Source organism: Diuraphis noxia, unplaced genomic scaffold (genome assembly GCF_037042655.1).
Source record: "Diuraphis noxia isolate RWA-SAM2 unplaced genomic scaffold, SU_Dnox_SAM2 contig0001, whole genome shotgun sequence".
Lineage (NCBI taxonomy): Eukaryota > Metazoa > Arthropoda > Insecta > Hemiptera > Aphididae > Diuraphis > Diuraphis noxia.
In genome coordinates this window covers 84961605-84976223 of record NW_028301711.1, presented here as the reverse complement: position 1 = coordinate 84976223, position 14619 = coordinate 84961605, and the positions used below count along the sequence as shown (strand labels likewise).

General features: G+C 26.9%; 1 protein-coding gene and 1 pseudogene across 2 annotated transcripts in view; both read right to left on the bottom strand.

The window, feature by feature from the left end:
- LOC149062218 (uncharacterized) overlaps positions 1–14619 on the bottom strand; it is a 510544-nt pseudogene that overhangs the window by 422552 nt on the left and 73373 nt on the right. The window lies entirely within an intron of this gene.
- The window catches only part of LOC149062220 (uncharacterized), a 204454-nt gene that overhangs the window by 120308 nt on the left and 69527 nt on the right, over positions 1–14619 (bottom strand). The window contains exon 5 of the mRNA XM_089221572.1: positions 5667–5673. Within this exon, the coding sequence (XP_089077698.1) occupies positions 5667–5673 (7 nt within the window). The remainder of the gene's footprint in view (positions 1–5666; positions 5674–14619) is intronic.

Here is a 14619-nt window from a genome sequence, read left to right as displayed (position 1 = left end):
AGAAAGGGCTTAAGTCAATTTGATCAACTTTTTGAGACAGCAGTATCAATGTTTGAAAATTCCTACGTGTAAGTTCATTATATTCTTACATATTTAAGGTATTTTTATATTGTATATATTGCATTCTGAATACATTTAACCATTAAAATTCTTGATACTATGAATATTTACCGAGATAACTGTAGTTATGCCCTTTTGATTTCACTAGTTTTGACTTAAGCCTTTTTGTTCACGACTTATGCCCTTTTTATTTCACTTATTTTGACTTATGTCTTTTTGTCCATGACTTTTAAAATAAAATAAATTATCAGATAAAAATGTCACTGAACAGGTACATTAATGTCTAATACGTAGAATATAGTAATAAACTAAAAACCAATAATTATAGTATATTCATTTATTATTTTAAAAAATATTGTTATTGTACCTATTATAAAAAAAAATTACAACATAATAAAATTAAAACTTAATACAACAAAATTTAATGTTATAATTAATCACTTTCACTGAGGTCTGGGTCATATGAAGCATCTTCATTTTGATTATCCTTTAAATTTTTATAAAATGCATGATAAATATTTGGTATTAATGGTAAAAGGTCAATCAAATCTTTTTTTTTTTCTTTTGATATGGCTAATGGCCCATCATAAGCTGGATCTAATGTTATATTTGTCATAACTTTTGATCCTCTTCTAATCATATTTAAAGTCTTAAATTCTTCTTCTTCACTTAGACTATTTTTATACAATAGTTTACCCAACATTGATGAGGAATACCTGACCCATGAAACATCATGCCAGATAAACTTATTGCCATCTTCATTAGTTTTTCTCATGACCAAAGGCCCTTTTACAATCTTACCAAAGTCATACATTTCACTTTGTTTCATTTCATCTACATGAAACGGTTTTTTTTTGTTGGTACAGCTTATTAATGTAGCCCAATCCCTTGGATGAGCTACAATGGTTTCAGACTTTTTTTTTTGTTTTTCAATAAGTGAATGATCACAATCACACTCCATATGAGTATGCCCTGGCTCCAAAAATTTGTGATTGATTTCTTTTAATGTTTTTTTTTTTGATAGTAAAGTAAAGAACATACTAACTATGTGAGAATTCTTATTCTGTCCTGCACAAGAATCAGAGTACAATGTAACTGTTTTTATAGTATCTGGTAGTTTCATAAGGTCCTTGAAAACACATGATGCAATTTCATTGCCTCCCCTACGAGCAACTTCCTCATGCCACAAATAACAGGAAGCTTGTCCTGATGCGAGATTGTGTGTTGTTAAATTATATGTCCAGTACAAACGTTTATAGAATGCCACAGAGGTCTCCAAAAATTGTGTTGGCAAACATTGTTGAAGATCAAAAGCAATGCAAATATTTGTTGAATCCAATTTTGATTTTTCTTTGTCCAGGCGTTTGAAATTGTAAGCGTCATCAGCGTTTTTAACATGCTTATCACGCTCATTAATTAAATTCAATTTGGTTTCATCATTATGTTCCATGTCAATTCTCATTTTAAACGTATCACATTTGTGACAGGTGTCAGCTTTTCTTACTTTAAAAGACAAATTTGTTTTCTTAAATTCTCTTTCATATATTGTTCTTCCAACTGGTTCAGATGTTGTCAACCGGTATAATTCGTACATTTTTTTTAGATTAAGATGTGGTGGTAAATACTTTTTATTATTTGTTTTACGCGTATAATGGCTTTCGTATGCTGGGAATGAAAGAATATGTTTATGTACATCCATGATAGCAGCTTCACTTATTTTATTTGGTGAAGGTCCAAGTCCTCGCTGATCCTTTTTTGTTATACCTGTAACTGAATTTGTATACTTGTTTTCTACAACTGTTCTAAAAAATTTTTCTTTTTCGTCTAATGTGATCAAAAAACATTTTTTGCAACACTTTTTGCGATTACCATCAATAGTAAAATAGTAATGATAAGTAACATTTCTTTCTTTTAATGATGTGTCAACTCTTTTTCTTGTAACTACAGTATTTGTTTTAGTTACTGCTGCAGCTATAAAGTCTAATCTTCTTGTATGACAACCAAGACTCCAATACTCATTAAAAATAGCATTTTTATGAGTTTCTAACCAACTTTTACAATCCATGCGACATTTTTGTAATGGCTTTTCATTTGAACGGCCAGGTATACTCTTACCTTTTGCAGTAACATAAGGTAATCCTTTTTGACGGTTTGTTGTACGTAACTTTCTAATTTTTCTCCCAAAAGGTTTATCAGAATTAATAATATGTTCATTAGCTTGTGTTACTATGTCATCTTCAATATCTAAAAAATATAAAAATTCTTTAAAATATTATAGTTTGTAGTTTATTTAATTTTATAATTATTTAAATACCTGTAGTATTATGGAATGTTGCCTCTTGCAATGGGCCATCATCAACTTCTATATTTGTACTTACTTCATAATCTAATAATTTTGATAAAATATTAAATACTACTTAATATAATAAATTAAGATGACTTAAATTCAGTTCTACAAAACATTTTTATAATTATTTATATTTACCTATGTTAGCATGTATAGTTTCTTCAGGAGAAACTCTGGTATCATCACATAATGCTATTGGTTGGTCTGGACCTAATTTTAATGTTAAAAAAATTAATGAAACATACTGATAAAGACTTTAACTAAGACCAATCAAGTACTTAAATACCATTAAATAATAAATTAAGTATTTTAAATATTATTAAAAAATGTTCAACATTTATTTTAACACTTTTTATAATAGCCAAATAATAAAAATAAGTAGGTATGATAATAGTAAAGCTACTATTATTACTTATTAAGAAAATATTTTTATTATAATATTATGTCTCATAACTTTTTTAATTGTTTTTCATAACTTTATATAACTATTTCAAATTAACTACTCTCTTTATTAGTATTTTGCTTGATAAGTATCTTAATAAAACTATTTTTATACTCACTTAAGTTATTTAAAAGTGTTAAAGTTCCTCCAGAAGGGATATCTAAATTATCTTGTAGAAGACCTATTATTAATAATTAAAAATACATAAGTAAATGAAAAGATGTTAATAGTTTTATTTTTCATAATAGGTAGGTAATCAAAATTGTGTGATCATAATATTATTATTACTCTACCACATTTTTAAGTTATGTCACTCATCATAATTAATATTGGCTTTACAGCTTAGAAATTATATTTGATATAATTGTAAAAATAAAATTTAATTCACCATTAGAGGATTCATTGACCATATTACTAATAAATGAGTCTTGCATTAATGTATGAATTTCATCTTCATGCCCTGATAAATCTGATTCATTTGATACATATGGTTGTAAATTTGGATTATAGTCTTTATCATTATCAGTGTCGTCCACAGATGTATCTGTTAATAATAATTTTTTTAATATTGTAATAATTATTTTAATTTAATGGGTAAGTATGCTTTAAGTATGTTGTACTTTACCTGAATCATCTGAGAATAATCTGTTTTTCTTGTAGCGTTGATTACTGTCTATTAAGTATAACACTAATATTAATTTAATTTGTTATTATTATAATTTATTGTATTATTTGTAATATTACCTGGTTTACAATGTGTTGAGGAACTAGTCATATTGACCATTTGAATAGTTCTTTTTCTCATTTTGTGGTTTTTAATTTAAACTCAAAAAAAAGGTTCGGTTAAACCAAAGTAATTAAACACATTAGCAAAATGAGAATAACAATGTCAAAAATAAATTAATATTGGAGCGCAAACTCATTATCATTCTATCAATAGAAAGAAAGATAGACAAAAATAAATTGTTTTTATAACATCAACAACTATACGTATACTATAATAGCCTATAATATGGTACCACGGAAATAGACAAACAAGTTTTTCTGTTGGTATAACTGCAGTTTAAACTTAACATGATATTATTATGAGAGATGAAAGGTTTCAGTTGTAATCATTACTACCAATTATAATTTTTGTTATAATATTATAATAATAAATTAATTTTTATCATTGACTTATGCCATTTTTACATGAGATATAATTACACTACAAAAGGCGTAAGTCATATTAAGCCTTATGTACCTGAGCGATAAAATGGTATAAACGGCATAAGTCATCATACGCCTTTTCTACCGAACGTAGAAACGATTATGTTTAGATATGCCTTATTTATTTATTCAATAATATGAGTAATATTCTTCACTGACTTATGCCAATTGGACCAAAAAAATCAGCAAAAATTAAGCTATAAATCGATTGAAAAAAAAAATTTTGTGAAAAATTGACTTAAGCCCTTTCTACCTGGGACCAAAGATTTATTCTCATATAAATGTATACCTAGGTGTAGATGTTATTACTGAATGTATAAGTGTACATAATGCACTACCAGATACACCACTTATTGATCCAAAAAACCCTTCAATTGAACTACCTAAAAATCAGCTTGAACTAAGGAATAGAATTATTAATGGTCCATTTCAATCTCAAATTATCTTTCCTAGAACATTAATGGGATTACAATATCGTGGATTCCTTAAACAGTATTATGATGTTAATAAATGGATTGAATATTCTCAAGCTAAAGATGCTGCATTTTGCTTTCCATGCAGAATATGTAATGTAAAGGAAATAGCAACAAAGGCATTTAAAAACCATCAAAAAAACAAAAGCGCATAATTATAGTTCAGAATCAATTTAAAGTTTAAATATTTATGCATTTTTAATTGTGTCATATAATTGTATAAGTATCAAATTAGTTGTGAGTGTAAAATATTTTTGGAGGGTATTTATTTCGGTTGTGTAATCGTACAACGTAGATACGAAAATTAGCTAAATCTTTTTTCCTTTATAAACTTTGCATCTTGCGCGAGTTCAAATTGAACTGCTGCTATGCTGTGCATAAGTAATACATTTTACATTTAAATTCAGCCCCCATTTTAATGTACTGAAAAGATATGCACACGTTTAATATGCATTGTAAATGTGTATGTACGCTGTAACAACCCAAAAATGGTTTTAATGTTCACTTCTATTATAAGTTGTACAATTTATGTTCCCCCTTCATACGTTAAAATTGTTCTTCAAAACAACTGCGCAGCAGTACGATTTCCATCGAAAGCTTAAAATGTTGATATATCTTACACAAAAGACGATATATTGTAATTTGACAGATAGTTATATAGTATAGCTATAACTATGCGATAAAAAGGTTCACATAATATTATACGTAGTTATATACAAGGGATGGCCAACTTGTAGCTTGCGTCATATTAAAACAAACCAACATTTACTTACTAACGATAAAATTATCAAAATTATAAAATGTGTTTATAAACATTTTGAATATTAATTATATTATTTAATTTATCCATTTGGCTCGTTGATGTATTCATGTTGGTCATCCCTGTTATATACTATATACGTGAGTAGCAAAATATTCAATAAGGTATGCCTAACCCTCTATATGCTGAAAGACAACTACAGTTTTATTACTGCATTGGGTGGTGTATTACGATTATCAGGATCTTGGTACCATCTATGTAGACCTGTCGCCTTTTGAATACAATAACACAATTAATAATGTACATACGACACTCTTGCGTTTCACTTTTCGATTAATGACAATAGAATATTATTAACAGTATAGCACACGACACGAGTTTTCTATAGAAACCTTTCAAAATGGTAGAGGTATGTTATAAATAATAATACCTATTATTCTGGAAATCCATATATATGTACAGAATAAAAATAAAATTGATTATTATACTCGGTGGGTTTGGCGTCAGACTGGCGGACAGCTGCATTCCTTGATTAAGAACAGTTTTCACTTAAAATACATGATTTTGGCATTTCTTTCGTTTTTTGTTCCTTTATTCTTACCACGCTGCAATAAGTAAAATTAATTGACCTCAGCTATTTCTATAGAATTTGAGGGCGACTTTTTGGCGATTTTATCTGCTCTCCCATATATAGCTATAGCGTTTGTATAATTTAATGGTATTTCAAATACTGAGTTTTCGATAGTGTACGTCATATGAATAAGTTAACGACGGGTGGTTTGGAAAATAAATTGAGATGGAAATAATACCTAAGTGGGTCGTCGCCGATGCACGGACAATGTGGTTGTTTTTCTACAAAGCCGTGAACCTGTGACGATCTCACGTATTTCTGTAAACCGTTTACTTATTTATGGGAGAATGGGACTGTCTCAAACAGAAAATATCATATTGTTTGGGGATTTACCCATGGGTTTAACAAGATCATGAATCACATAAAGGGAAGATTATTTTTTCCACTATTTCATGAGACCTGTACCCACATAGCATTCTGTATGATGATGGCATTTTAAAAATATATTTTAATCATCATAAGGAAAATATTTCCTTTAAAATATTTTAGAAACATCTTATAAATATATTGTATTTAATATCATTTTGAAATTATTTTCAAAATGCGTTGAAAATGATTCTAGAAAATATTTTAAGATTATCACAAAACACATGTCTTAATAATATCATTAAAACCCTTTCGGTCATAGTGTCCTCTACGTAGGACACATGTTTAGCCAGTTAAAAACCATATTAATTTTTTTCGTATGATAACGTACCAACATTAATTTGATTGCTTTGTGTTTCTAGTTTCTACTACTATTAAACAATTACTCATATAACAGTTGATAAGTTACTTTATACACGAAATTAATATCGACATTTGGTGATAACAATTATTACTTGACATGGCAACTGTTTCGCGGTATTTATTATTGATAATTCATATTTATCATGACAGAAAAAATATTTTCCAATATAAAAACGTGTGATCAGCTGTTATTATGCTTAAACATGGCCAAATTATTTTCCGTTAGTGTGTAGTATGCACACAAATATGTGTACCGTATCCAGGACACTGTGACGCGACGGCGCGACATGTTATATTTATAGAAGGTGTTATCATTTCGTTATTACTGTGGCAGTGGTCTACCACATTATATCCTACATTACTTATTTTAAAATGTGTTGTCATGATGATAATTTTTTTTTTCTAATTTTATGAATAATAAATAATATACTTTTTACAAATTAAAATAACTAATTGTACCTATTTAAAATGGCAAATAAATTAAATACCCAATCAATTCTTGATATACTAGACTGCGATTTATCAGACTTTGATGGAATTTCAAGTGATGATGAAGACGAAAATGTTCAAGATTTAATATCCAAAGGTATGTAAAGAAATGTAACAATATAAATAAATAAATATTTTATGTTTTAATGCTTTGCATTATAAATAGTTTATGGTAATACTGATCAAGAAGATAAAAATGATTTAGAAAGTGTAAATCCAAATAATGAAATTGATATAGATCAGTTGGATGAATTAATGAACTTCACAGATAATCAATGTAAGTTATACAATAAAATATTATAAAAAATAACATGTTCATAATTATATTTACCTACCTAATTATTTTATATATTTAATTGTACAGTCAATGAATATTTGTTTGGTGAAAATATTGATGTGCAGCAAACAGATATTATTGAAGAAAATGATAATTCTAATCAAGATGAAGCTGAAGTATATGAACCAGTAAAAAATTTAAAATGGAAAAGAAATGCTACATACATTACACCTAATATATTATACTTTTATATGATTTTTTCATTTATAATTTTATAATTATAAATAAGCTATTTTTATATTTTGTTTTGAAGAATTTTAATTTTGTTTTTATCAACTACCTATGAAAATTGTTAAATATTATATTTTATATGATTTTTTCATTTATAATTTTATAATTATAAATAAGCTAATTTTTTTATTTTGTTTTGAAGAATTTTAATTTTATTTTTATCAACTATGAAAATTGTTTCATTAATTTTATTGTTTTAGATTTTCATACAAAAATGTGATAATTATTTTGTATTTGTGTTGATTTTTTCATTTATAATTTTATAACAGCCATTTTTTTTATTTTGTTATATCTAATTAATATTTGTCATTTATTGAAGGAATAAAAAGATTGTTTTAGAAATATAATTTTATCTTTTTTTAATTCAACGTTGAATCACAATGTCCTATATTTGGGACACTTTCTACTTTCTAAAATAATAATGATATCACCACAGGAATAGTACCAAAAATTTTCAAAAATTTAAAATAGCATGCATACCTGTTTTCATAATTTTACCATAAAAACTATAAAAGCGTGATCGAAAGGGTTTTAATATATTTGTTGAAAATTTTATCAAAAAGCTATTTCTAACTTATTTTAAAAAATTATTAAAATGAATTATTTAATAATATTAGATATTATATTTATATAACACGGGTTTTCACCAAAAAAATCTTTTTTTTATGATTTTTGAGTAATTCTTTATTAAAAAATAATAAAAGATATTATTTTGAGGGTTTGATATTATATCAGCTACATGTTGTATTTGATTACAATTTGACTTCGAATTCGACTTTCAAAAAAAAAAAAATTTTTAAATTTCAATTTTTGAGATATTATTTATATTTTATACGAAGCGATATATATGTCTTCATATGTCATACACACTCATACCCTTAAAATTATTACTCCCTATAATTTTTTTAATAGGTGATTTTACTCCTTGATTACTCGAAAACATAAAAAATGTTTTTGTAAATTTTTAAAAGATCCAAAACATTAAGGATTGGTAATTGTATCACAAAATAATTTAGTTTTTTTATCATTTTAAAATGCCAATAGTTCAAGATCTCAAATTTCTAGAAATAGTTTAGAGGCTAAATAAATACATCGTGATGGAGAATTAGAAACTGAATATCGTCTTGCAAGTCAGAGAGAATATGCGTGCAAGAGTGCTAAGTATTGAGCGTTCACAAAGGCTTGCTGAACAAAATATTAGAACTGTACAAGATCGCATTTAGGGTATCAAGCTCTGAGCGTTCCGAAAGCTTTCGAAATTAGAAAGAAAGACAACAGATGTTGACGACGGCTGGAGTTCGCAATCGACTTTTCGTAATAACAGATCGGCTTCAGATACACAGCTAGATTGATTATGCTCAACAGTCTTCCGTCCGAATCGGATCCATGAATGCTATAAATGTTCTGCCAAAAAATGGACAATTAATAATCTAGATATTATCCCTAACAAAGTCACAAAATCTCCTCTTTATAACAACACTACAATAAACAAAAATATCTAAAGATAAAATATAAAATATTATATTACTTCACGGGTGAAGTCGTGACGGGTCGGCTAGTATATTATATTATATTACTGTTTATATTATTCGTACATCTTATTATTATTATTATTGCTGTGTCCTGTGTCTGTAACTAAAATAATAATATAGGCATATTTTAATACGTATATATTAATATATATTATATATATATATATATATATATATATATATATATATATATATATATATATGTATTATAACCAATAGGCACTTTTAAATATCTCGTAATTGAAATCAGTAATAAACTAATAATATATTAATATGAAACGAAAAATAAAATGAATCTATAAATAATATATCATATCATAGTAAAAAACAGAATAAATGATTCATAAATTTAGACATTTTAATTTAAATTATAATTGCGCCAAGTATACCTATACTATATATATATGAATTATATTAGAGTAGAATATGGATTGATGTCTTATTATAATTACTATGTATATTGCATAATATTATCTGGGGAGTTGGGGGGGAGGGCTGCATTATTGCAGAAAATTATCATATATTATTATTATTATTGTTTCGTTATATGTGGATATATAGATTATTATTATTGAACAATTTTTGGTTCCGCGTACCATTAGAAATGCATGCATCAGTTTAGTGAAATGTTATTTAAATTATGAAAAAAGTAAGTTTCAATGAAATGGATTTAATTTACAAAACGGATAACATCAAACAAGATACGACATTTAAACAGTATTATATTATATAGACTTTTAGTCAAACAGAAATATAAGCGAGCTGCCCGTGCGGGGGTGCGGGCACTGTAAAATAACGCAACCTGCAGACGACTGAGGCTTTAGTTCTTATTCTTATATAGGAAATACCTGCCACGGTGGCCGATTGACAACGACATAATTATACGCAGCTGATAGCTGTACCTATATTATACAATTGTACCTTGGCATTATAATATTATTGTGTTCAATATATTATATTAATATGCCTATAATTAATAATAATTTATTGTAGGACGTAGGTGCATGCCGCATGGAATGATTATATTTATATTTTGTGTTATCAATAATATAAATTATAACGTATTATGTAATAACTAATAAATAATAATAATGTTATAATATTATTGTCGTATAATTGTTCTGTGATAATAATATATAATAATAACATAATTATAATTATACCCATTACCTTTAGTTATTATAGTATTATTAATATTTACTTATTAAATAGGTACCTACTACCTATATTATAATACCATTATTACTATATTATACCTACCCGCTATAGTTGTTATGATTCAACACCCAATTAAAATATATTTGTACATTGGTATAACCGTTAAATTTAATAAATTGTTGATGTAACATAGGTAACATAAACCTTTTAAATGGAATTACTTTCATATCAAAATTCAAACTGATCATATAATTATTGTATCAATTAATAAACAAAGTCTAGATGACTAAATATATTAATTGAATGGTTAAAAAAAATTGTAAGTAAAAAGAAATATCTGAGGGGTGATAATGTAATATATACCTAAACCTTATAACCCCCCTCTATGATCACCACTTATTGTACTTGGTTGTTTTATTCTGATCTTTACTAAAAAAAATAGATGATAATATTGAAATTATTAAAATGACAAGTGAAAGAACAAAAAGGAGGAGAGTTAAAGAAGAACTAGAATCTGTATTTGGCTTTGATGTTAATGATTTTAATTTGTCAAAAAAAAATCAGTTTGAATTGAAAGCAGAAACTGATGGTGATTATGTTATTTGTAATAAACCCAAGCATGAATATTTCTCTAGTCCAAAATTAACTACTGCTAATTACTTGACTGATAATAATTGTTTCATTTGCACTATCATCCACAATACCACAAAGAATGTTTCTTATACATTTAATGGTCTTCAGTCCCGAATTTTTGTTTAAAACGACGTTCATTTTTTCTTTAATAATTCTGCTGTTGGGCCCTCTGATTCATTAATTTTTGAAATTATTAATCAATAATTTGTATGCTTTCACTCAACGGAATCTTGGTGTTTTCTAATTTTGAAATTGATTCACCCAAAAAACTAAAATTAGACACAATATATGATAGAGCAGACTTTATATTTCTTTTCCCTTGGAAATTGATGCTGCATGTTCAGAATCCAACATAGATACTATATTTTTAATTTCATAAAGTATAATCTAACATCATTAAGGTATGGTTATCGAACAGAAACAGATAAGATAAACTAAAATCAAGTTATTAATATTTATTTTAACCTACTTATTTCCTATATGCATTAAACACTTACAATTTTCCGAATACCGTTATCGAAATAAAAATGTAAAATATTACTAAACCACTGAAATTGTCAAAATTTACGAAATATGTAAATAAAAACGAAAATTTTACAAAGTATGTAAAAATAAGTATTTATGACGAAATATGTAAAAATATGTAAAATAAAATATGTTTTTACAAAATCACGTGAAACGAATTTATCATTTGCAGTAATTAATTTATCGTGTTTAACTAAAAATATGTATTTACATACAAATCCCAGCCCTAATTATGATTAAGATTTATCAATGAATCAATAGACAACTATTTGATGTTATAACTCGGCTAAATGACTGTGGTTTTGAGATAGTAGCCATTGTTAGCTACATGGGGCCTACAAATATTAGACTTTGGAAATGATGTTGGAGCCACACCAACAAAAACTTCATTTGAGCATCCTGTTTCTGGAGAACAAATTTACATGTTTGCTGACGTTCCACAACTCTTAAAACTTGTTAGAAATCATTTATTAGACAGAGGTTTTGTTTTACCAAATCAAACATATATTGGAAAACATTTTCTTCAAGAAGTTGTTGGTCTAAACAAAGGAGATTGAAGTTGTGTTTACAAAGTTACAGATCTCCATTTAAATGTAGTATCATAAAGACTAAATGTGAAATTAGCAGCCCAAGTATTGTCAAATTTAATTTTTTTAGCCAAAAAATGTATTGCAATTCACCAATTGGAAAGAAGTAGATTAATAATATTACTATCACCTACATTAAAAAAATAAATCATTTTATTACATTTCATATTTAAGACTTGACTGAAGTGACTGAGAATTGACTGAAGTGGAGGTTTATTGTACATTGAGTATGTGTCTGGATATGTGGCAAACCATTTTGCAACCAAATATCCATGGTTATCTTAAAAGGAAGGTGAAGGATCATCATGGATTCAACATGTTTCAAGGAGTAGCCTGACAACTCCATCGCCTATTTTATTCAACTGTGCACTAACTTTAGAAAAATTATTTAATAATTTCCATGGAAAATGTACTTTAAATAAACAACCGAAAGTTATGACAAGACTTAGCAATTCCTTGATGAATGAGTTTAAAAAAGAAAAAAACCGGGCAAGTGCGAGTTGGACTCGCGCACCGAGGGTTCCGTACAAACCTGTAGGTATATAAGTAAAAGTTTTTTTTATTTTTATTGCAAAATGAAATTTATAACATAAAAATATGGAAAGCTGGAGGATCATAAATTAATGACAAAGGTATCTTTATCGTTCCAGTAATCCTTCATTTTATATTAACATCTATCATTTATTTTATAATATAACAAGGGCAAGCTTTTTTATCAAAGTTATTTATTTACAGTTTTTTAGTCACTATTTAGAAATCTGGTACAAAAATGTTAATTAAGAATTAAATTTGAACCAGATTTGTAAATGGTGACTGAAAAAGGTATGATTAGTACCACATTGAACATTGAAGTTCGAAAAAACGTTATCTATAGTTGTACTACTTCGTGTAGTGCTAGTGTTTATTATGAATTTTAATTTAATACCTCATCGCGTTCATGAGATAAGGAGTAGTAACTTTGAAATTTTCAAAATTGTCAAAAATATTTTTTTTTTATATGATGAAACTAAAAATTTACGGTTTTCGTAATTTTTCCTATATCTGTACTATAAGACGTGACTTCGTACGAAACTTCAAGATTCTAAGTTCACAGGAAGTACCCTGTAGGTTTTGATTCCCGTGCGAGTTTCGAAAATTTGACAGACGGACGGACGATATGCGGCTTAAATTGTTATTATTTCTTTCGATTGCGTTGACATAAAAGTTTGATTTTGTTACAGTTTAAAGGTATTATAGACTTAAGTATTTAATATGAATTTTAATTTAATACCTCAACGCGTTCATGAGATAAGGAGTAGTAACTTGAAATTTTCAAAATTGTCAAAAATATTTTTCAAAAATATTTTTTTTTTATATGATGAAACTAAAAATTTACGGTTTTCGTAATTTTTCCTATATCTGTACTATATGACGTGACTTCGTACGAAATTTCAAGATTCTAAGTTCACGGGAAGTACCCTGTAGGTTTTGATTCCCGTGCGAGTTTCGAAAATTTGCGGAAATTTGCGGCCTAAATGGCTGTATCTTTTGATTGCATTGGCTTAGAAGGTTGATTTTTCTACAGCTTCCAGGGACAGTAGACCTGAGTATCATATACAAATTTCAGTTTGATACCTCCACGCGTTCCTGAGAAAAACGTTCCGTTTTTTTCTTTTGAAGTACGGAACCCTAAAAATTAGATATAATATTGAAAGTAGTCCATTGTCTTGTTAGAACACGTGCTTTTATTAGGTTAAATTGTTTAAATAAGTTAATTTGTTCTTCATCCACTGTCAAAAAATGACAAATTGACAACCAAATAAATTAATATATTTATCTCTACATTTTAACTAATATTATAGCATTTAAATTATTATAGACTATAGTTAATAAAGTAGGTATGGTTACGACTTATGAATCACACCTAATGAGTAGTGATGGTTATTTTATTGAAAAAAAAATTATTTTATTAATTATCTGGAACTAGAAGACAAATATAAGTAGCAGAGACAATCGTTTCTTCATTATGTTGTATTAGTATTTTCAATATCATCAGTATTCATTACTTCTATAATAATTATTAATTCAAGTAGTTTATAAATATAAATATAATTGCAAATCTATATTAGGTATACATAGGTACCTAGATCGTTATTATTTAATACAAAATTACTTAGTCTACATTAAATTAAGATAACATAGTAAAATATTTAATTGCAAATACTCAAATTCTAATTTCAATCAATTAATTTATCTAACAATAAATTCAAACATTTATTTTGTTTTTACCAATTGGTAAGTGTTTATTTTCCCATCAAAATATTGTTTTAAATAAAAATTTGAATACCTAAAAATAAGTACACATTATGAAAATGCTATTTATCCAAATCAACTTTCATTTATATTTAGGTATGTTAACAGTGATGGGTTACCGGTAGAAAGATTTTTTGGAAAATGTTGGACACAAGTCTCAAAATATGGCTGATGCAGTTTTTTC